The sequence below is a fragment of the Balaenoptera musculus genome, chromosome 10 (assembly GCF_009873245.2).
Source record: "Balaenoptera musculus isolate JJ_BM4_2016_0621 chromosome 10, mBalMus1.pri.v3, whole genome shotgun sequence".
NCBI classification, from domain to species: Eukaryota; Metazoa; Chordata; class Mammalia; order Artiodactyla; family Balaenopteridae; genus Balaenoptera; species Balaenoptera musculus.
In genome coordinates, this window is record NC_045794.1 from 17,775,443 (window position 1) to 17,799,303 (window position 23,861).

The 23,861-nt window shown below is 38.9% G+C and overlaps 1 protein-coding gene across 1 annotated transcript; it reads right to left on the minus strand.

The window, feature by feature from the left end:
* Positions 1 to 1,947: 1,947 nt before the first annotated feature.
* LDHB (lactate dehydrogenase B) lies at positions 1,948 to 23,632 on the minus strand. The gene is made up of 8 exons (XM_036866309.1): positions 23,492 to 23,632; positions 17,768 to 17,902; positions 11,301 to 11,418; positions 9,907 to 10,080; positions 7,824 to 7,997; positions 5,705 to 5,822; positions 3,643 to 3,766; positions 1,948 to 2,315 (listed from the first exon to the last, which is right to left on the minus strand). The coding sequence occupies exons 2-8, from the start codon at positions 17,894 to 17,896 to the stop codon at positions 2,148 to 2,150; spliced, it is 1,005 nt and encodes a 334-aa protein (XP_036722204.1). The 5' UTR covers positions 17,897 to 17,902; positions 23,492 to 23,632; the 3' UTR covers positions 1,948 to 2,147.
* Positions 23,633 to 23,861: the final 229 nt, after the last annotated feature.

Genomic DNA, 23,861 nt, shown 5'->3' on the forward strand with positions numbered 1-23,861 from the left:
TAAATTCAGTATTCACAAATAAATTAGAACAATGAATTACATAAATTAAAATAACCTTTCTCCTTACATCTAGCTAGATGTATGATTATCATCCCAAAAGACTGTCATTTTTTTAAATTGAAGTATAGTTGATTTACAATATTGTTAGTTTCATGTATTGGGTTGGCCAAAAACTTCGTTTGGGTTTTCCATAAGATCTTACAGAAAAACCCAAACAAACTTTTTGGCCAACCCAATATATAGCACAGTGATTCAGATATATATTCTTTTTCAGATTCTTTCCCTTATAGGATATTACAAAATGTTGCGTATAGCTCTCTGTGCTATGCCAGTAGGTAAGATTGAGTCATTTTGGAAATGTGACCTGAGAAACGTATTTAGTACCTCTGGTTTAGTCTCCCTTTCTGTAATACGATAATAATAATATCCTCATAATATGCTGGAGCATTAGAGAATGATTTTGATATTATTTTATAAATGCTAAAGATACAGAAACATAACGATGACTAATATTTACAGCAATAGTAGCACACTGTGCTTCAGAGCACAGGTTAAGGAGCTACAGTGCTTGGGTTGAACCCCAAATCTGCTACTTAGTAGCTGTGTGACCTCTGTGTGTTTCAGTTTCATCTGTAAAGTGAGGATTCAAATACTTTAGAGCAGTAATTCTCAACCAGGGGTGATTTTGCTCCCCAGGATGCATTTTGGGGTTGACACAACTGGAGAGAGTGGTGTGTAACTGGCATCTAGTGGGTAGATGCTAGGGGTGATGCCAAACATCCCATGATGCACCATGCAGTCCCCACAGTACAGAATATTCCAGCCCCAAATAACACTGCCTAGGTGGAGAAACACTACCTTATAGTTAGGATGACTTAGATGAGTTAATATATACGTAAATCAATTAGAACAGTAAGCACTACTTGCTTATTATTAGAACCAAGCATTGTGCTGAGTTTTACATTTTCTCATTTAATTCATACACCATATTGAAGAGGTACCATTATTACCAGTACTTCATAGGTTAAGAAAATTGAGGCTTAGGAGTGGTTAAGTACGTAACTTGCCCCAAATTGCAGTTGATCAACGAAATCCAGGTTTATATGATAACAAAGTCCATGTTTTTAACACTACCTAAAACACTGACCCTTAGATATTACATGTAAAGTAGAAACTCTTTGTTAAAGGAAGTCTGCTATAAGTCCCCCTCTTAACCCCCCTTTATGCTGTCTCCCAGTAGCCTGGATCTGGATAATTCAGTCCAAACTTTCATTTTTCTTCATTATCAAATAGAACCAACTCTAACAAAGTTAATCCCTATTTTAGAAAGCTGTTTTAGAGGTTCTTCCTTTTAGAGAAATAAAATGGACTTCCTTGTAAATGTCATCCACTGGTTCTAGTTCTTTCTTCAGTGATAACCTTAAAATGGTAACCTCAGGATTTTTAGGGTAGTGAAAATACCGTGATATTTTAACGATGGATACATGCCATAAAACATTTGTCCAAGCCCGTAGAATGCACAACACCAAGAGTGAACTGTAAAGTAAACGACGGGCTTTGGATGATGTCGTGTCAATGTTGGTTCATTGACTGTAACAAACATACCACTCCAGTGAGCGATGTCGATAACGGGAGGCTATGCATGTATGGAAGCAAGCGTTTATGGGAAATCTCTGTATCTTTCTCTCAATTTGGCTGTGAAACTAAACCTGCTCCCAAAAGAATAAGTCCTTAAAAAAAATGGTTACCATATTCTCAGGACAACAACAACAAAATAATAGTACATGTTGTGACAAAGAATTGTAGTGCTGTTTCACAAAAGAAGTAGAAGATGGGATGTAGATGATAGAATTTAGGGAAACTTACAATGTAGGGGGGGAAGAATTACTTGAAAAACAGACTGAAATCTTTCAGAAACCATTAAAGAAAGAATTCCAGAGACAGAAGCACACTACGATAGTTAATTTTATTTGTTCAAGGACTCATCTTGCAAGCATTAAACCAAGGTTGGGCTTTGATTCTGGGAGCCCAGATTCATATACTTAGGAAGATAAGAGCAGACTGTGCTCCACGTACAGGGATGAAAACTAAAGGCTCGTGATTAATCACACTGTAGTTTTAAGTTTCTACAGCCTAGCAGCCAGAAGTCACAGGTCCTTTAGTTCCTTCTGGATGTCCCAGAGGGTGTCTGCACTTTTCTTGAGTTGTGCAACCTCATCATCCTTCAGCTTCTGGCTGATAACACTGGTTAACCCCCGAGCGTTCAGGATACATGGAAGGCTCAAGAAGACTTCATTCTCAATGCCATACATCCCCTGCCAGAACAAGAAAAGCACTGAGATGAGGAAATGAAACCACAGGTAAGAATGATCACAGGTCCCGAGTTTGAACAGGAAGAATTGCAGGAAATTTGATAAGCATAAACTCATTCTTTAGTTTTTATCACTTACAGGCCTATATACCCTAATACTTGTGTTTCTAATTAGATTTTATACATAGAATATACAAATACACACTATGATAAAACTAGAATTTTAGGTACTTTATTGAACTTATTGATACCTCTCTGCTTCAATACACTTTAATAAACTTTGATTATGTCTTCAAATTCAAATCACATTCAAATGTGGTTCTCACTGGGCTTCTTTTCATGAAATTTTAAGTTTCTTAAAATTCTTTAGTTAAGGAGAGAATTTCAGGTAGTAGCCGACCTACAAGGTCCAGGGAAGTAGTTGGATGCCACTCAAAGGCAAGATTCTTGCAACACCCAAGAGTTGCTGAAAAAAAATCATACAATTCCCAAAACACTTTACCGGTTTGTATTAAGTAAATTACTCAGATGGTCAATTTAACTACATAATTAATTAAATTATTTTAGTATATTAATCAAGTCAGTTTAATATTTTTTTAAATTAACTTTGAAAGTTTTTGTATATACACCAAAGTGTAGGGAATAAACAAACTCCTACATATATGCACTCTAAGACTCAGCAATTATCCAATTTTTGCCATACTTGCTTTTAATTTTTTTGCTATAGTATCAAAAAAACCCCCAAAACAACAGAAAAACCCCAAAACATCTGACACCGTGTTCTACCCCCTCAACACTTCTTTATTTATCTCTTAGTTTCTTTGAATCTACTGCAGTCCCCCCCTTACTTTTTCACCCCTGCTGTTGACTTGTAGAAAATGAGTCCATTATCTTAGACAATGTTTTAATACAATTTTAGTTTTATTTAAAAATAATCAATTTCTACTTAACTGTTCCATAGCTTTTGAGTTAAACTAAATTTGTTAAAGTATCAAATGCTGCATACATCAAAGCCAATCTATAGTTTAATACACCAACTTGAAATGAAACTATTAAACTTATTCAAATGATCATCTGAGAATATGTCAAATAAGATTCAGAGTTAATATTTAATTTGCCACATCATACAAGGGAGAAATGTAAAAATGCATTCAATGTCTCTACAAATTTTTGCTCTTATTGTCCTAAACTTCTATTGGAAAGGAGAAAGGTTTCCATAAAACTTTGAGATTAAAAAATAACTGTGGACTGAGACATTATCTCATCCTTCTTAAAATGAATCTACATATTGAATACTCGACCAGAAATCATAATATTTTATAACAGTTTACCTTCACCATTGTTGACACTGGGTGAATCCTGGATAGATTTTTCAACACAGATTCAATAAGATCAGCCACACTTAATCCAATAGCCCAGTTGGTGTATCCTTTTAGCTTGATGACTTCATAGGCACTAAGGAAAAAAAAAAATTCATAAAAGAGATAATTGACACCAGACACTTTGGGTTTGACTCCTGCTGTCTCTTAACTCTGTAATCTTGAGCAAATTATTTAATCTACCTGTCTCAGTGTCCGCTTCTGTAAAATAAGGATAACAGTGGTATCTACTTCATAAGTTTGTTAAATGAGTTAATATATATGTAAAATGTTTAAAATTTTAAAACTACATGGTAGGTGCTATGTAAATGCTTTGACAAATTTAAGTAGTTTATTGTATAAATGACTATTTATAAAGTCACAGAGGTAAAATGTACATTTTCCAACCAATCTTCTTATTCATAAACATCAATATATCCAAAGATATTAATGAAATCAGGGAACAGTGAAAGTAAAAGAACCTTCACATTCAAAGGACAAAATATACTTTGATTTTCAGGTCCATTTGAGGCCACTAACCATTGTCACCTAAAATACTATGACCAACTAACTTAAGAGAAAAGTGATGGCAATACCTTGCCCGGCAACTTTCTGAGCACAAATTATACCCTTTGAAACCCACAAAGGCACTTGTACTTGAGAATTAGGTAGCAGGAGTAACTGGGTATTAGAAAATTGGGATTTAATGCAATCTATCACCGATTAAAAGACCTAGGGCAAGTTATATTACCTGGGTGAGCCCTAGTTTTCTCATTTATAAAATAAAGGGTTGGACTTCCCTGGTGGCTCAGTGGTTAAGAAGAACATGGGTTCGAGCCCTGGTCCGGGAAGATCCCATATGCTGCGGAGCAACTAAGCCCATGTGCCACAACTACTGAGCCTGTGCTTTAGAGCCCATGAGCTACAACTACTGAAGCCCGCAAGCCTAGAGCTCGAGCTTCACAACAAGAGAAGCCACCACAATGAGAAGCCCGTGCACCGCAACGAAGAGTAGCCCCCGCTAGCTGCAACCAGAGAAAGCCCGTGCGCAGCAACGAAGACCCAACACAGCCAAAAATAAATAAATAAATAAAGTTGAACTAAACAAAATGATTCCATATTTGAGACATCAGTTAGTCTTATAACAACAATTCTCTGAAAATAGAAGCTAACATTTCTTGAATGCTTATCAGTGATAAGTATGTGTGATTTAACTCAATTTTTACAATAATTTAAATACCTTATGACTTTACAGAGGAGAAAACTGAGATTCAGCTTAAGGGCTAAATGGCTTCCCAAGACTATACAGTTAGTTAGTGTCAGTGCTATAATTTCAATCTAAGCCCACATTCTTTACTCTGGTCCAAAATGACACCTTATTTTAGGATAAACATGAAGGTCATAGAAAGAGAAAACAGTTAGTAACAAAAGGCAGTTTCAAAGAGGGAGAGGAGGACATCCTTGGTTGGCTGTGGAAAGATAAATACAGCACAGCTTAAACAGTATCAGCAATCAATCAGTAAGTATTATTTAATGCAATTATGACACTAATAGTGTCTAGGTTTACTTTTCTAAATAAGCCAACCTTATGTGTCAACAGTAGGTATTTTGAAAGCCTTTCTCACTTGTTAATTCCATGTCCCACTCCTGTTACTCCTGCAATAGAATTTCTCTAGAAAAATATTTGCTTTCCCTAGGGGGACCAGCATAGCAAATTTGACCAGTATAAGTTAGTCTTGCCTGTTTCAGAAGATAACAGCCGCAAATTTACTATTATATATTGAGTTTATCTAAAAGATAAGAAAAAATAGAAAGAAAAATATAATAGAAAAAATAAAAAGAAAAAATAATAAAAAGAAAAAAACAACCCCCCCAAAACAAAGAGTAATTTAAAAAAAGAAAAATGGGAAAAAAAGCAAGAACAAAAAACAGAAAAAAAACTTTTAAGTTTATCTGAACAGGCAGCCATGGGAAGTGTTCACAATTTTGTCTAACATGATACTAATTGTCTTAAATCAAGCTCCCTCCTACGTACCTTTCAACCACTATCTTGTGCACTTCCTTCCAATTTTCACTATCATTGTCCGTTCCCATTTCTGGATTCAGTTCCTGGAGAGAAACACCTGCCACATTCACCCCACTCCACACAGCCACTGCAGGGGAAAAAATAAATACACAAACATTTTAGCTATCTCTGACCGTATTTTTAAAAAATCTTTTCTTCTCTTAGTTCAGATTTCACCCCTGTTGCAAGTTACCCACTTACTGCTCCAATGACAACTGACTCCAATATACTTCCCTGCAAAGGCTGACATTTGCCTTCAGATCTGACCTTTTAACTTTCAACCATTTTGGCGCAAACAGAATTGCTGGGTAAAGCTTACAGACATTATGAAATTCTTGCCTTTCCCTAGGTTTGTGAAATCCTAAGGGATTCTAGTTTGGGATTATTCTAAACTTTGGGTTTGAGGAATTCTTAACTTTTTGCCTGCTTATTTTTCAAATATAAGCCCCCTTTATTCCTAGAGTGAAGTAAAAAACAAAAGAATTCTTGGAAAAAACCTGAGTACCGTCTAATTTTCTCTTATCATGCTCTAAGTTCAGTCCATTTCTGGAAAGAAACTCCATGTAACCACAATGAATTGCTCTGGTCTTAACTGCATCAAATATTTCCTTCCAAGAATGCCCCCAAAGGCATAGCAGACAAAGGTGTTATCACTGACTATATCTTTTGGAGGCTTTGATGCACCAAAACACCCCCTTACCTATTTTGAACACCTCTTGCCCAGCCAAAACTATATTTTGAAGAACTAGGCATATAAAGATGGATTAAAATATGCTCTGTACCATGGACAAATTTAGAATTTACTAGGAGAAAACAGTTAGTAAAGGACACTAAAGCAATGGGATATGCTCTTACGGAGGGATGAAGAAAGTATAATAAAACATAAATAAGGGTCTACTTAATGTAGGGGAAAATCAAATGTCAGAAAGCGCTACAAAAAATATGTGTTTGAACTGGACCTTGAAAAATAAGTATGTGTTCCTTGGGGACCTTTGAAGGAAAACACTTAGATTCAGAAAATAAGAGCAGAGCCCTGGGGTAAAGGCTAGAACCAACTATGAAGGACAAAGCTGCCCATGGCCAAACAAGACCATGTTTCAGTCCACAACTTTTGCTAATTCAGGGTAACTGTTGAGAAAACTAAAGCATTTTCCTGGTTTTTGTTGAAGACTATGAAATCTACATAATCATGCCTAAGTGAGCATAGTTTAATTCTCTTTCATTTTATGTACACGGTATAGATCAATACGGAAACGGGGGTGGGGGGGAGATGTTTTGGAAAAAATGACACAGTAATGAGTAAATAAAACATTGGATAGGAATCAGAAGACATGATTCTAGCTGCAGTTATGCCACTAGCCAGCTAAAGGATCTTCAACATGTAAGGTCACTTCCAGATCTGTGGTTCTAGCAACTGTGATAACTAGCACTGAGTTTTTACTGTACACCAGACATTGTACTACTTTATATAGCATAGAAATTCAGGAAAATCCTTGGACACGAGAAACTCTTGAATGAAGTGGTACAATGTGTCAGAAAAAAAAAAAAGTCAGCATCATCATACAAGAAAGCACCAATGCAATAATTTTAAGACCAAATTCTTACAGTACCAAAGTAAACTCTACCAAAATCACATTACTAACTCTCACTAAATTCAAAGGAAAATTTACGTCTTAACCTTTTAGGGAGAAAATAGCCCCTTGCATATGGGGCAAAAGTGAATTTAGTAAAACAAAGATTATCATTATGTTTTGGATTATGACAGCTTTACACCATAAGCCTATTCAATGTATAAAATTCAATGTTTAAGATGAAATAATGGAATTAGAATGTCATGTTTGACAAACATCATAATTTATTTAGGCAAGAATCGTAAGTGGATACTAAACTTAGCAGGCAAAAAGTTGATGAGGAATCAGATATTTACCTAGTCAGTATCAAAGTAACCTCCCACAATACTTATTAGTAATGTGAAGTACGTGAAAATATAGAAAATATAATGTAAAAACAAAGAAAACAGTCAGAATGGCAAGAACACCACATAAGTACACAGTAAATACTGTCCTTTTTTTTTTTTTTTTCTTCTTACCACTTGAGTCGCCATGTTCTCCCAAAATCCATCCGTGGCAGCTGCTGGGATGAATGCCAAGCTTTTCAGCCATAAGATAGCGAAATCTAGCAGAATCTAGATTACATCCACTTCCAATCACACGGTGCTTGGGTAATCCACTTAGTTTCCAGGTAACATATGTGAGAATGTCCACTAAAAATTTACAAAATAATATATGTAAGTACATCAAAACTGATTTCAACTGCTATGTCAATTAATGGGTTCCCTGGTTTACTCCTCTCACACTGCCCCATCCTCCAAATAAGATGTGGCCAGAAAGATGTAAATACTTGACTTTTCATAATGAGAGATAATGGGAGTTAGAAAGACAGGAAAAAAACTTAAGTTTTATAGTAAGAGAGATTGTAAAACATGGGAAATGCAATATTGTGGTTTTTATTTACATTATTACTTGAAACAAGAATACATGAGTCTTGCAGATTAATTTACTATATATGGAAAGAAAAAGAAAAGGGGTTGAGTTAGTTCATCACTTAAGTTTCTTCCAATGCTAACATTCCATGATTTGAACAACTGTCATCAGAAACCAAAAGCTATCAGTTACTAAACTACCAAGGCATGCTGCTATAAATTTCCCTGGGAACAAGACACTATTCAGTAAACAACTGTGATAATACAGGGTATTAACATTTTCTACTATTTAATGAAAGGAATTCTATGACACAGCCTTTATTCTTGTGTGGCACAGAGACTGCAAAGCTAAAACCTGCTGCGCTAGAGAAGATCAAAGTACTTACAGGCTAAGCTGTAAAAAGCAGGAAAACGTGCACACAGGGAAGGCAAGTTTCCACCTCCACTCTCATATATAGACACTGGCTGAGATATTTTAAGGTCATTTTGGCCTGGATATTATAAAAGCTTCCTTGGCAACTTTGACTCAGTAGGAGTGACTCCCTGGAGGGTTAAGACTTTGAAGGTATACCTGGAAAAGCTGTATAACCAGTTAATACTGTCTGCTTTAAGCACAGGATGTGGCACAACTTCATATGTGCCTCCTGTTTGTCATTCATGTTCTACATCCATCTGCCACCCTCTATTTATGAGAAGTTTTAGATGCAAGGTTGAACTATTTAGGAAACTCTTAATCCAGGATTACAGAGAATAATACTAAAATAATATCTGGTCTTGCTGGCTTCCAACTCTCAATATCCCATAAATTAAGGAATTCCCTGGCGGTCCAATGGTTAGGACTCTGTGCTTTCATTGCTGAGGGCCGGGGTTCAATCCCTCGTCTGGGACTCAGATCCCACAAGCCACACGGTGCGGCTAAAACAAGCAAACAAACAAACAACAACAAAACCCCCATAAATTATAAGGATTTTCTTGGCTCTTATTCACAATCTTTCTCAATGTGAAGTGTCAGAGATAATTAGCTTTACCATTTTATCACTGTATCTACGGTGCTCACCAGTAAATAGTAAGCTTGGTGGCAAATTATAGGCAAAAGAAGTGTGAAATAGAGAGTGAATTTTGACTGTTTGGGTTGAAAAAAATGCAATTCTTTCTAACCAGAAGTTTTCAAGTTCCAACATCTGATGTTAAGCATGTATTTGTCCATCAATACAGTCTATTTCTATCTTTAAACCTAGACTAATTAATGGCTTTCTTAAACTTCAAATTCAATCAACTCAATTTTCAAGAATTTTAGAAATAGATAAGACTAGAAAGCATTTTCTGGAAAACAGAAGGTCAAATATGCTAAAATATTTCATCCAAATTGGAATCACATTCAAACGCTTCATTATGCATCCCAGGATAATCTTGATAGAAAAGTTTAAAAGCTTTTAGACTTTACAACAAAGCCAGATAAAACAAGCAGATGAAATTGCTTTATATAAAACTCTTCTCAGATTCTTAAGCATGTGGCCTGGGACGGTGTCATTGGTTTTGCAAACACCACTCTTTTGTGGCCAAAAACAGAAGACACATGAATTGCTCCTGCCAGCAGACACCAGAACAGACTTTTTTTTTTAAGTTAAAAAAAAAAAAATCCAAAATATTGAATTTAACAGAACTGAACCTTAAGGCATTATAGTAATACCTGGGTTAGAAACCACAATTATGATGCAGTCAGGACTGTACTTGACGATCTGAGGAATGCTGAACCTGAAGACACTAACATTCCTCTGCACCAGATTCAGACGACTTTCTCCCTCTTGTTGGCGAACTCCTGCAGTTACCACCACGATCTTGGAATTGGCGGTCACAGAGTAATCTTGAAGGAGAGGGGAAAAAAGTACTTTACATACAACTCTTCATCAAAACATGTTGTATAATATGCTCTAGAAATCTATACATAAGCTCCCAGAACGTACGTGAGAATTACACTTTCTGTATAAGGTGTTGAGCTGCAACACCAATGTTCTGTGGCTTCTTCCTCCTTGAGTGATGTGGAAACATTCCAACCATAACACTGGCTCAGAAAATGGACCCAGGAAGTAAACATGGCCCTAAATTATGTTTCCGGCTAACAAATGCAAAATGCTATTGGCTTTAGAGAAGATTGGATTGTCAGGAATAATACAAAGCATAAACACAGTGAGTGCAAAGTTCAACAGGCAGCCTTCCAACAAAAAAGCAATTTAAAGGTAACTGCAGACTTGTAATGTTAATTCAATCTATGAAGGGAAGCAAGGCACTCCAGTGTTCTTGGCTAGAATTTAATTTCTAATACTCAATATTTTAAAGAAACTTATTCATTTTTAGCAGTGAGTTTCTCTAGAAAATATTTTATTTTTTCCTCAAGGAAGTGCACCCTTTCCCAAATTACAGACATTTTGATTTGATGTGGTCATTAGACTCAATAGCTATGGATGATTCATATAATTAAACCATGTCCCTATGTGACTTTTCAGTTACTAATACTTTATCAGCTTCTTCCATAAAATGGAGGTAATAGTATCCATCTCTCATAGGGTTGCTGTGAAGATGAGATATGCAAAGTTTCACATTAGCATACCCAGAATGCTACTAATTCAATGAATAACAGCTATTATCAATAGTATTGTTAGGAATTATTTTGGGCCCACATTTCTACATCTGTAGGGCACAGCCGTGCTGTGGTGACAGTGTCACAGCATAAATCCATTAATCCAGGACAAAGATGGCTAGAATATGAATTTAGTTAGTTTCTTCAAGGCACTCAAATTACTTTGTGCAATATTTTTTTCAGATCTAAAACATCCCCGTTCTCAGGTAGGTGTAAACAAGCATTAGGATCCAATTTCCTAAAATGTTATGTACCACATGTGTGGAAGGCAGTGGGAGAGGGACTACAGAGGTAACAATTATGTTTGTTTTTGAGGATGAACTGGACCCAGAAGGAAAGGAGAAACTACCAGCACTAGATTCACCAGGATGGGAAAACCGATCTGCTATAAAGGAGTGAGGACATCAATTTACTATTTGATCACTTTGGGCGTGAAATGAGACTACCTTTGTCTGCCACAATTTTTGGTGTCTGAAGGAATAAGCTCCCATGCTGCAGGTCCATCATCTCTCCTTTGAGTTTATCTTCCAAAACATCCACAAGAGCGAGTTCATCGGTCAGAGACTACAAACACGAAAACAGCTGTTAGGACCCGAAGCCACTCTAGGATACCTCCGCTGTCAGTACAAGCCAGAGACTGTTGAAACGGCAAAGTACTCAATGTCTAAAAACCTAGAGGAGAATTTTACCATGGAGTTAGGTGTGCTCTTTAAACAATTTCATGATAAAATGTCTTAAATGACAAACTATTCATATTTAAGATACCAATTTTTCAGAATTTCACCTTCTGGTACCCAACTGGCATTCAATGAGCATGATACAAGTTGCTTTAAGAATCTGCAGACATGAAACCAACGTGGCTCAACAGTGGCCTCAGGGTGTGCAAGTCTTCATATTCATGGGGGATGGCGGTGAAAAAGAGACAAAGACCTAGAAACAACCTTGGGCAGTGTGTCCATCCCGAAGGTCATCCTCCAGTTTGGAGGGGTTTTTGAGAGGGCAGATTCAGTTTAAAACCATCAACAGGTTGAGTTCACTTTAGAGCTGGCTTTGAAGCCCTGGTTGAAGCCAGGAAGCCTCAGGTTGGCTCTGACCAGCTCGAATATCCTGGTGGGGAAAGGAAGGAGTCATGGACACAGGGGTCCAGGGCTAGTGAATTCTCTATGCATGATCAACCCAAACTTGCCCAGAGTTCTCTTGTTTTCTATTCCAACTGTCACCTGTGCCATCCATCCCAAGAAAAACCATAAATCAATAATCATGTCCATTCTTCAGCAAGTCAACTTTTTCTTCTCAGAAAAATGAAGGGGGGAGGGTGTCAATCTAATTGCATCTAAATAACTTTTCAGCTTTTAAAGTTGGTTGTCTTGTGAAAACTCATAATTTACAAACTCTTTAAAAAGTAGTTATCCTTCCCATTGAAATATCACCCGAATCCTGGCCTTTACTGGTTTTAGCAAAAAAACCGGGCTGTTAGCAAAATAATTAGCTTAATATGATATATCACACTTAACAATGCAAATACCTCTTTGAAGGATAGTGAGATCAGCTAGGTAAAGGGTAAAGGGTGTTGATGGGAAAAAAGCGTTAAGTAACTGGGGTTCAGGAAGCACTTTGGAGGCTACGATAGAATAATCCAGGGTGGAACTGGAGGGGTCAGGAAGGTACTGAGCGGCAGAGGGAGAAACAAAGAGAGGTGAGGCAGCCAATAAGAAAACGTGACCCAGTTAAGCTGCCAACAAAGCAGGTCCCGCTCCCCGTAGGAGCCAAGGAATGAACACTGTCCCGTTTCTAGAAGCCCAGGGGCGGCTGGCCTCAAGCAGTGAGCCGCAATAGGCCTGCTTGTGAGGGTTTCCCTGAGACTTGGGCCTCCCTGTGACTGAAAATGTTCTTAGTTCCAAGCAATTGATTCACTTGCAAGCTTCTGAAATGACCCTTTTAGGAGCTGGGGGTTACTTGGTAAATATTTTCTCATTTCCATGTATGTCAAATACTGGCATTAATGTTCACCCGTTTTCACTTAGACTCATGTTTCAACACTTTAAAAATGGTTTCGTTCCTCTGCAGCCTCTGACAAGATCACACAAAACCCGCATTTGTGTTTCTGAAGCCCTAAAACCATACAAGAGAACGTTAATAACCGTTCCGTCAAGGTCCTGAGCGCCGGGAACGTCACTCTTATTTTGGGAACATCACATGGGTGCTGTCAAAGTCAACGGGGCACAACAGTTTGGGGCTTAAATGGAAAAGGATGTCACAGGATCTCAGATCCTGTGTTTTGTTTCAGTGGGTAGAGAATTGTCTGCGAAGTGCATAGTCAGCTGGCAAGGAAGGAAGAGATCCAACACTTTGAGAAAATAATTGCAGCGCTGAATTTAGCTGCATCTGTGGGACTAAATATCCTCCCGGTGGGAGGCAGGCAAATAGAAGATGTGTGACTAAGTACTGACACTTTGGCTTAAAGAAATCTCCTTCTGCATTCACAGAGTGTATATTAGCCATATGTGTATTCCAGTTAACGCTGTAAATGTATTTTAAAATGTTTGATACATCAAGGGTTAGATTCATCGCAAAAGCAGTAACTTATTAAGGAACAAGATCAGTTAGAAGCCAAGAACATCGCTGCTGAAACCTTGTTTAACATACTGTAAAAATTGTCTCTTAATCTAAAGTTCCATGTGGATAAGACACAGCCATAATCTACCTCTTGGCCCTCTTAGCTACTAAATTACTGCTGCCAGTGGCTTAATATTTGATGGCTGCATTTTTACATTCAAGTGTTTAGTTTGCATGACATTTTGTGGGAGGAAAAGGTATAACTTTTTCCAAATAATTAGCTAAATGGACAAGCACCATTTATTCAATAATTTGTTTTTCTTCTCCTCTGGAATGCCACTTTTCATTAAATACTCTTTGGTCCTGTTTCTGGGCTTTGAGTCTGTTCCATTAACCTGTCTATTCTTGTGCAGACACCAAATTCTAATTAAGTCTCACTTTTAGGCCAAGTCTTGCACTGCAAAAACTGCTCTGCAGTATGTAATTACATTGCTCCTTTTAAGAGACTCCTTATGCTGGGTTTGTACCACAAGAATGTGGCTACAGTTGACTCAATCAAGAACAGACACTCAAACTAAAAACAGCTGCACAGAGGCTAAGGGTGGAATAACTGCATGGAACCTGTGTATGACCTTGACAACATGATGGGATCTTGGCAGCCAAAACACAGAGCTTGTGATTGGTAGGGGTGGCAGGAGAAGCCATGAAAAAGGAAAAGCTGTGATCAAAATTTGACCAGATGTAAGTGCAGTTTCTTCGTAATAGCGGGAATATCCATTTATTTAATACATATTTACTACTGAAAGTGCCAGGCATTATTCTACTAATGAGGAATACAGTAATGAACAAATCTGGCAAAGTTCCTGCCCTCGTGGAATGTACCAGGAAGGGAACAGGAGTGAAGCAAACAGTTTAAGATGACTCTGATAATGGAAGTGCTATAAACAGTGCAAGGCAGGGTGAAGTTAAAGGGAAGGGAAGGACGCTTACTTGGTATTGGACAGTCAGGGAAGGCCTGCCCAAAAAAGCGTGACATGAATGATGGGAGGGAGTCAGCTCTGATGGTCTAGAGCAGTCATTCCAGGGGAAGGGAAATCAAGTACTAAAACGGTTTAAGCAGCCATGAGCTTGGTGTTTTGAAGAAAGAGGGCAGAAGGTAAGAGATGAAGTCAGAGACAGCACCACCACATTGCACTGGAAAGGCGCTCCTGACCCTCTGAATGGTGCCCCCTGGAGGTGTGCACCCTGCCTTGCTCTGAGAGACAGGCAGGGAAAAATCCTTGACACCTCATTGCATATTATGTATGCGTGTAGTTGACGTGCACTGTTACCTCTCAGAAAGTTCTAAGTAGGGAAGCTATTTTTATAAAAGCTCACTAAGGTTTCCATGTTGGCAACGAGGCTGGGTAGAGTGGGCAAGAGAAGCAGAAAACACCGGTGTCTTTGCAATGGCGGACGTTGTACTCGGGAGGCTCAGCTGCCTCCACGGGCCCAGTTAAGGCGTGGGCCTTCTCAACCTCTGTCTCTGGTGCCCCAGCTTTGTTCACTTTCTGGGCCAAAGCAGTGTGTGTCCTCTGAAAAGCACACTGGTGATGGACTCAGAGACTGGATCTGGCACTTAGGATCTCTGAGATCTTAATCAAGGGGCTTAATCTTTCTGAGTTTGTCCTTTTCCAACAGTAATATAGAGATGACAATATCCCCTAGAACTTTTCTAGAGGAATAAGGTAACACGCAGACACCTGACAAAAGAGCACTGTTAGTTCCCTTTCTTATTAAACCAGTGGGGTTTATAATCCTTACCAAAGAGTAATAACAACTTTGACTCTAATTCTTCCCCATTAAAAGAAGATTTAAACACTTTTGATTAATAAAATGGTCTTTCAGGAAGGCAGTCCTTCCTTCACAGCAGCTCAATTGGAAGATTCCTACTGTTAGGGGCCCAGTCTGTTCTCTCGAGCACTAGAATTGGGCCAAAGTATTATATAACTGCAGAGAGGAGAGTCTCAACTAAATTATTTACCCAAGAGGATTTTAAATTTACAGTTAAAACAATCAGCAAGGTACTCCTTATAGAATCATGACAGCTCAGATATAGTTTCCTGAAAATCCAAATTTTGAGATTAGCAGGAAGAATGAAAAATCTTTAGCTAGTGTTTTAGTAATATATTTATGTCTGGGGGGATGGGAGAGATAAAGTAGGAGCTTGGGATTAACATATACACACAACTACATATAAAATAGGTAAACAAGGACCTGCTGTATTGTACAGGGAACTATACTCAATATTTTGTAATAACCTATAATGGAAAAGAATCTGAAAAAGATATAACTGAATCACTTTGCTGTACACTTGAAACTAACACAACACTGTAAATCAACTATACTTCAATTTAAAAAAATATATACTTATGTCTTTAATTGCCCCAGTACTAGCATAGAATGAATAGAAACTGCAGAGTCACTATAGTTAAGAGTTCAGAGTCCTGGGCTCAAAATACAGCTCTACCATTACCAGCTGTGTGACAATAGGCAGGCCACTTAATCTAATGAAGCCTCAGCTACCTCATCTGGAAACAGGATATGAACAGTTCCCATTTCTTGAGATTGTTGTTTAAAATGAAGCATTTTAGTCAAACCACTTCAAACACGGTACATATTTTAAAAGAAAGGTAAGCTGGAATACTTTTCATTTTTACTGGTATGAAGGATGAACACTAAATTGTGATTATTTAAATTCCCTGTAATTTGGGAAGCAGCTCTCCTAAATCAGGGGAACCTGGCCAATGAAAACTAGCAAGAAAAAATGCAAAAGAATAAAACTTTCATTGGTGCACACTACATATTTTAGTTGATTTCTTTGATGACTTTTTCCTCAGTGAAGATTCAGAATTTGTTGCTTTAGAATTTAAATTTTGTAAATAGAAATATGCTTGGCTAGGAGTTATTCAAGCAGCCTTCACATACCATACAAATGGACAGTGTGCTCTACTGAAGGCCAGGCAGCATTGAGGGGAGGGGTTCCCCTAAAAAACATTTAAGACAGCCTTCAGAAAGAACAAGGATCAATTCAATGAGGTAAGTAAGAATATAGGAAGCAAACTAAAAGTTTATGGAGGTATCTGGGGAAAATATAATCTGGAGGAGTAGAGGGTGCTAGTAGCATGTTGTCAGTGTTAAATCTGATGTTGATAACTGAACTATGTGAGAATATGTCCTATTTTGAGGAAATGTACTCTGACAGACAGAAGGAAAGGAAGGGCATGTTTGCATTTATTCTCTAATGGTTCAGAAAAAAGTCCATACACGTGCGTGCACCCACACACCCACACACACACAAATATGTTAAGAATTAGTAAACATAGGTGAAGTGAATATGGAAGTTTTATTTTTTTTTATATTCTTGCAAATTTTTCTGTAAATTTGAAATTATTTCAAAATAAAAGGACTGGGTGGGGGTTTGAGGGGAATAATAGGATATTTCCATGACCTCAAAAAGCGACTGTGCAGATTATTTATTAACTACAGAGGGTTAAGGGACCTTTGCAGTGGAGAAATCTGACAGTTACCACTTCAACCAGAGGACTCTTGGGCACCACCAGTCATGAGACAAAATTGTGATGCATTGTGAAGGACGTGCCACCACCCCACCCCCCAAATCTAACCTGAACCCAATTACAAGGAAACATCAGACCAACATAAATTGAGGGGCATCCTACAGAACCGACGGGGACTCTACAAACATATCAATGACATGAGAGACAAAGAAAGGCTCAGTTCCACATTAAAGAAGAAGAAAGAGACATGACAAGTATATAAAAACATGATCTTGGATTAGGGGAGAAAAGGCAGGATTTTAATAGTTGGAGAACTTTTAATCTGGGTACTGTGTATTAGATAATAGCATTTTATCAGTATTAAATTTCCTGAGTGCAGTAACTCTATTGTGTCAGATAGGAAGAATGTCATTCTCTCAGGAAATACATGCTAATGTGTTTAAAGGTGAAGTATCACGATGCCTACAACTTACTTCAAATTATTCAGGAAAAAAAAATCTTTTAAAGATACAATCAAATTCTCAGATACCTAAAGAGACTGTATACACATGCTGAAATTATCTATCATGTATGGTGTTTTTTTGTTTTTGTTTTTCAATTAATTTTTATTGGAGTATAGTTGCTTTACAATGTTGTGTTACTTTCTGCTGTACAGCAAAGTGAATCAGCTATACGTATACATATATCCCCTCTTTTTAGGATTTCCTTCCCATTTAGGTCACCACAGAGCACTGAGTAGAGTTCCCTATGCTATACAGTAGGTTCTCATTAGTATGTATGGTGTTCTTGAAAGTACGTACCTTTCCCAGAATGCTGATGGCACATGCCATACCAACTTGTCCAACACCCACTATAGTGATCTTATTGTTTGGGACCATTGTCTCTTCTTCTGCAACTGGTGCGATCAGTTTTTCCTTAAGAGTTGCCATTGTGCCCTGAAAGAAAATAATCAAAATATTATACATGTGTCCATATGAGAAACCTGCATGGGAATCTGTAATGTTACTGTTGCAAGTTTGAACTAAAATACATTTTAAAAGGAGCATAATGGTATTCTAGAGCACAGAATATATTTTAAAAAAACAGTGTGAGAAACCATATTAACAAATTGAAGGAGAAATACCATATGATCATCTCAATAGATGCAGAAAAAGGTTTCAACAAAATTCAACACCCATTTATGATAAAAACCCTTAGAAAGTAGGCATGGAGAGAACTTACCTCAACATAATAAAGGCCATATAAGACAAACCCACAGCCAACATCATTCTCAATGGTGAAAAACTGAAACCACTTCCTCTAAGATCAGGAACAAGACAAGGTTGTCCACTCTCACCACTATTATTCAACATAGTTTTGGAAGTTTTAGCCACAGCAATCAGAGAAGAAAACAAAATAAAAGGAATCCAAAACAGAAAAGAAGAAGTAAAGCTGTCACTGTTTGCAGATGACATGACACTATATATAGGGAATCCTAAAGATGCTACCAGAAAACTACTAGAGCTAATCAATGAATTTGGAAAAGTAGCAAGATACAAAATTAATGCACAGAAATTTCTTGCATACCTATACACTGATGATGAAAAATCTGAAAGAGAAATTCAGGAAACACTCCCATTTACCATTGCAACAAAAAGAATAAAATGCCTAGGAATAAACCTACCTAGGGAGACAAAAGACCTGTATGCAGAAAACTATAAGACACTGATGAAAGAAATTAAAGATGATACAAACAGATGGAGAGATATACCATGTTCGTGGATTGGAAGAATCAACAGTGTGAAAATGACTATACTACCCAAAGCAATCTACAGATTCAATGCAATCCCTATCAAACTACCAATGGCATTTTTCACAGAACTAGAACAAAAAAATTCACAATTTGCATGGAAACACAAAAGACCCCAAATAGCCAAAGCAATCTTGAGAAAGAAAAACGGAGCTGGAGGAATCAGACTCCCTCACTTCAGACTATACTACAAAGCTACAGTAATCAACACAGTATGGTACTGGCACAAAAACAGAAATATAGAACAATGGAACAGGATAGAAAGCTCAGAGATAAACCCACGCACATATGGTCACCTTATTTTTGATAAAGGAGGCAAGAATATACAATGGAGAAAAGACAGCCTCTTCAATAAGTGGTTTTGGGAAAACTGGACAGCCACATGTAAAAGAATGAAATTAGAACACTCTGTAACAACATACACAAAAATAAACTCAAAATGGATTAAAGACCTAAATGTAAGGCCAGACACTATAAAACTCTTAGAGGAAAACATAGGCAGAACACTCTATGACATAAATCACAGCAAGATCCTTTTTGACCCACCTCCTAGAGAAATGGAAATAAAAACAAAAATAAACAAATGGGACCTAATGAACCTTAAAAGCTTTTGCACAGCAAAGGACACCACAAACAAGACGAAAAGACAACCCTCAGAATGGGAGAAAATATTTGCAAATGAAGCAACTGACAAAGGATTAATCTCCAAAATTTACAAGCAGCTCAATATCAAAAATCAAACAACCCAATCCCAAAATGGGCAGAAGACCTAAATAGACATCTCTCCAAAGAAGATATACAGATTGCCAACAAACACATGAAAGGATGCTCAACATCACTAATCATTAGAGAAATGCAAATCAAAATTACAATGAGGTATCACCTCACACCAGTCAGAATGGCCATCATCCAAAAATCTACAAACAATAAATGCTGGAGAGGGTCTGGAGAAAAGGGAACCCTCTTGCACTGTTGGTGGGAATGTAAATTCATACAGCCACTATGGGGAACAGTATGGAGGTTCCTTAAAAAACTAAAAATAGAACTACCATATGACCCAGCAATCCCACTACTGGGCATATATCCTGAGAAAACCATAATTCAAAAAGAGTCATGTACCACAATGTTCATTGCAGCTCTATTTACAATAGCCAGGACATGGAAGCAACCTAAGTGTCCATCGACAGATGAATGGATAAAGATGTGGCACATATATATATATATAATGGAATATTACTCAGCCATTAAAAGAAATGAAATTGAGTTATTTGTAGTGAGGTGGATGGACATAGAGACTGTCATACAGAGTGAAGTAAGTCAGAAAGAGAAAAACAAATACCGTATGCTAACATATATATATGGAAATTAAAAAAAAAAAAAAAAGATTCTGAAGAACCTAGGGGCAGGACAGGAATAAAGACGCAGACATAGGGGCTTCCCTGGTGGTGCAGTGGTTGAGAATCTGCCTGCCAACGCAGGGGACACGGGTTCGAGCCCTGGTCTGGGAAGATCCCACATGCCGCGGAGCAACTGGGCCCGTGAGCCACAACTACTGAGCCTGCGCGTCTGGAGCCTGTGCTCCGAAACAAGAGAGGCCGCGATAGTGAGAGGCCCGCGCACCACGATGACGAGTGGTCCCCGCTCGCCGCAACTAGAGAAAGCCCTTGCACAGAAACGAAGACCCAACACAGCCATAAATGAATAAATAAATAAATAATTAAAAAAAAAAAAAAGACGCAGACGTAGAGAATGGACTTGAGGACACAGGGAGGGGGAAGGGTAAGCTGGGACGAAATGAGAGACTGGCATGGACATATATACACTACCAAATGTAAAATAGCTAGTGGGAAGCAGCCGCATATCACAGGGAGATCAGCTTCGTGCTTTGTGACCACCTAGAGGGGTGGGATAGGGAGGGTGGGAGGGAGACACAAGAGGGAGGAGATATGGGGATATATGTATACGTATAGCCGATTCACTTTGTTATACAGCAGAAACTGACACAACATTGTAAAGCAATTATACTCCAATAAAGATGTTTTTAAAAAAAAAAAAACCATGTTAACCCATTAACAAAAAACAAGACAAAAACTTCCACGAAGCCTGTTAGAATTTGGGTTCGTCTCTTCAGCCTGTGCTTGCTTTTCTAATAGTATTTAACAAAGTTGTAACAATTTTGTCTTGTGGCCATTCATTTACTGGTTAAACAACATGAATATTTATATTTAGATTAGCGGATTTGTTTCTATGCCCACTATAAAGTATTTATCTGTAACTATTTAAGTTAGAGCCCAGTATTAGCCCATATTTAAGCTTGGGCTAAAAGAATGGCCAGTTATTAATATAATTTCTACTACCAATGGTTATTATCACTCTTAGAAGATAGGGACCAATTGGTTCTTCTATTTTCTTCTTCTATTGAAGTCTCACCTAAAATTTGTCACAGTGTACTGGACATACTATGTGTGCTTAAATACAGTGACAATAGTGATGAATAATGTTTATGCAAAATCTGCAGAAAATATCACTCTGAATTCCTTCTAGTGCACCTTGGAAGCTTATTGGAAGGCGGGTACTTATTAAATTTTTTTTCAGGGGGTCACATTAGGAGAATATCAGCCTTTGAGTGAGTTTCTTTCCAGCCATTAAAGAAAAAGCCAAAAAAGAAAAAATTAATAAGTTTAAAAAATGGAAACTGTTAGAAAACATTTATACAGTAACACCAATTTTATCTGCGCCATCAGATTATCAGCTGAGTGTTCTGGATAACTAAAACAAAAGGCAAAATTTATTGTATCAACCTGCTTTCTTAAACAAAGAGGGTACAGATCATAAAAAAAGCCCTTTCTTCGGAATTAAGTATCGTTTATAATTGTAACCCGTTATAATGTCTAGTATTTGTGTTTGCCTTTTACTTTTAATGCTAAACTGTTAACTTAGAGGACAATGCCCCCTGTTTCAAACTGTACCCCTGCTTCCCTCTCGTTTTTTGTTTCTCATCTGCAAAGGACTAAGTAACAAAACCTAGTTTAGTAATTGTATATGTTAAGTAAGAGTTGGTAAGGCTCCAAGTTGGAATAAAGTACTTGATTTGGAGATAACTGTTTAACAACTATTTCATTCTATAGCTATTTTTTTTTCCCCAAAAACTATTTTCCCCCAAACATGAGGGACTAAACTCAAAGATTATTTTGCCTTTACAAAGCCTATTTGCAGTTTTCTCCTGGATGCTAGAGAAAAAAGAAATACACAATGGTGTACAACTGTCTCCACAAATAGATGACCGTAACAATGAAATTCACACATGTCCTGCATATTGCGCAGAATCAGAAGAATGCCGCCTCTCTTGGTGAACAGATACAAACGCACAGATTTTCTATATTATGTTATTTTCACTAGTTGGTTTGTTTAAGATCCTTTAGGTACACAGAGGATCCAGTAAAGCAGTGGAAAACAAAAATCCAGAAAGACTGCTATAGAAATACAGATTAGTTGTCCAGATAGACCTTTTAAACTATTTGGGGAATTTCAGAAATGACACTGCAGAAGCTTGAGGAAGTACAGATTTTCTCTCAGGTCTTTCTAGAGAAAAAGTGATTAATTTTCTTTTTTCCCCCCTTAACAGGGGTTCTCTAACAGGTGTTGTAAGAAATTAGAAGAAAATGTTTTATATTATACACAGGCCTGCCTCAAGATCAGAGTGGTGGCTTGTAAGGGAAAAGAATGATAAACAGGGTAAAAATTACCTCCGATGTTTGGTCCTTTACATCCCCACCCTCCTGCCCCTTCTGTGGATATAAATCGTTAGAAATGAACCCGGGCCTTAAGTTCAGGAACAAAGCTCCACTTTGCAGACTAACCTTTTAAAGAGCCCAGTTTTGCCGTGCAATACCTTCACTAGTAAGTGGCGGTTCTTCCCCTCCTCCTACCCCTGCAGGCCCCAGCTGCAGCGGCTGTGCAGGCCGCCCACGGGCCAGCTCTTCCTCTTGTCACCCGCAGCGCAGAGCGCAGGTCACAAGGGGAGGCAGCAACCACGGATCTCCTCGGACAAGGTCTCTAGGGCGAAAAGTCTAGGCTTTCCTCACGCTCAACACCCAAAGCTGGCAAATAAACAAAGCACCCGAAGCACCAAGAAAAGAGGCCAGAAACGAGCCGGCCCATCGCTCCGGGAAGGGCTGCGTGTGCCGCAGCCTGGGAGAGGCTGGAGGGCAGGGCCAAGATCATCCTTCACCCTCAACGCCTAAAAGCCGGGCATTTCTCCATTCCTGTGGTAATGGACGCCAATCCCCAGGCTCACGATCCGCCAGCCTCACGGGTCACCTGGCCCCTTCTCCCTCCCCCAGCTCCTCAAGCACGTGTCCGGGCTCCCGCCAGCAGGCACCGAGGGTGATGCGGCCGCCATGAACCCATCAAGGACACGCAGGGCCCGGGATCACCTGCAAATGCAACAAGTCTGTCCCCCGGGGAAGCACGGGCTGGCGGCGAGCCCCGAAGCGTGGCGGACAAAGCCCGGGGGCTCGCTCGCAGCCCCTCCGCGCCGCCCTGCTCCCCAGCCCAGGGCACGGTCCCTGCCCCCAACCCGCCCCAACCCGAGTCCGGATGCTCAGGGCTACAGGCCCGGGAGCGCAGATGTCCTTCCTGGTCCTTCCCCGAGTCTTGCTACGCAAGGATTCCCTTCCACATCCCACCCGGTCTGCTCGAGAGCCAGGATTCAGGGTCCCGAGCAGAAACCTACCGGGGAAGAGAAAGTTCTCGAGACGGCGGTAAGGGTCGCACGGAGAAGACAAAGTCGGCAGCGTGCGTCCCCTTCACCGCAGGATCCGCAAGGAGGGAGGAGGAGGCGGGGCCCGCCCCTCGGCCGCCTCTGAGCTTCCTCTATTGTGATTGGAAACCCGAGCCCCGCCCACCCCTCCCCTCGGCTCGCTCAATGCCCTTCAAGGACAAGGGCTCAAATGTGCCCACGCCCTCCCTCGGCCCAGTCGAGGGGGTCACCTTCTGGCCGCTAAGGCGGCCTCGCTCTCAGCCAGTCTCACGGCGGCTCACAGACTTTTCCACACAGAGGCTGCGTTATTTCTAAACCCTGACCACCTTTGACCCTTTTGGAC

What these genes read in the sequence shown, in the direction of transcription:
- LDHB (XM_036866309.1), bottom strand. Translation starts at nt 17,896, where the DNA reads ATGGCAACTCTTAAGGAAAAACTGATCGCACCAGTTGCAGAAGAAGAG. An exon ending in CCATCAGCATTCTGGGAAAG is followed by an intron (nt 11,419 to 17,767) that starts GTACGTACTTTC and finishes TCGTGTTTGTAG; the next exon opens with TCTCTGACCGATGAACTCGC. An exon ending in CAGTGTCAACAATGGTGAAG is followed by an intron (nt 2,316 to 3,642) that starts GTAAACTGTTAT and finishes TTGTTCTGGCAG; the next exon opens with GGGATGTATGGCATTGAGAA.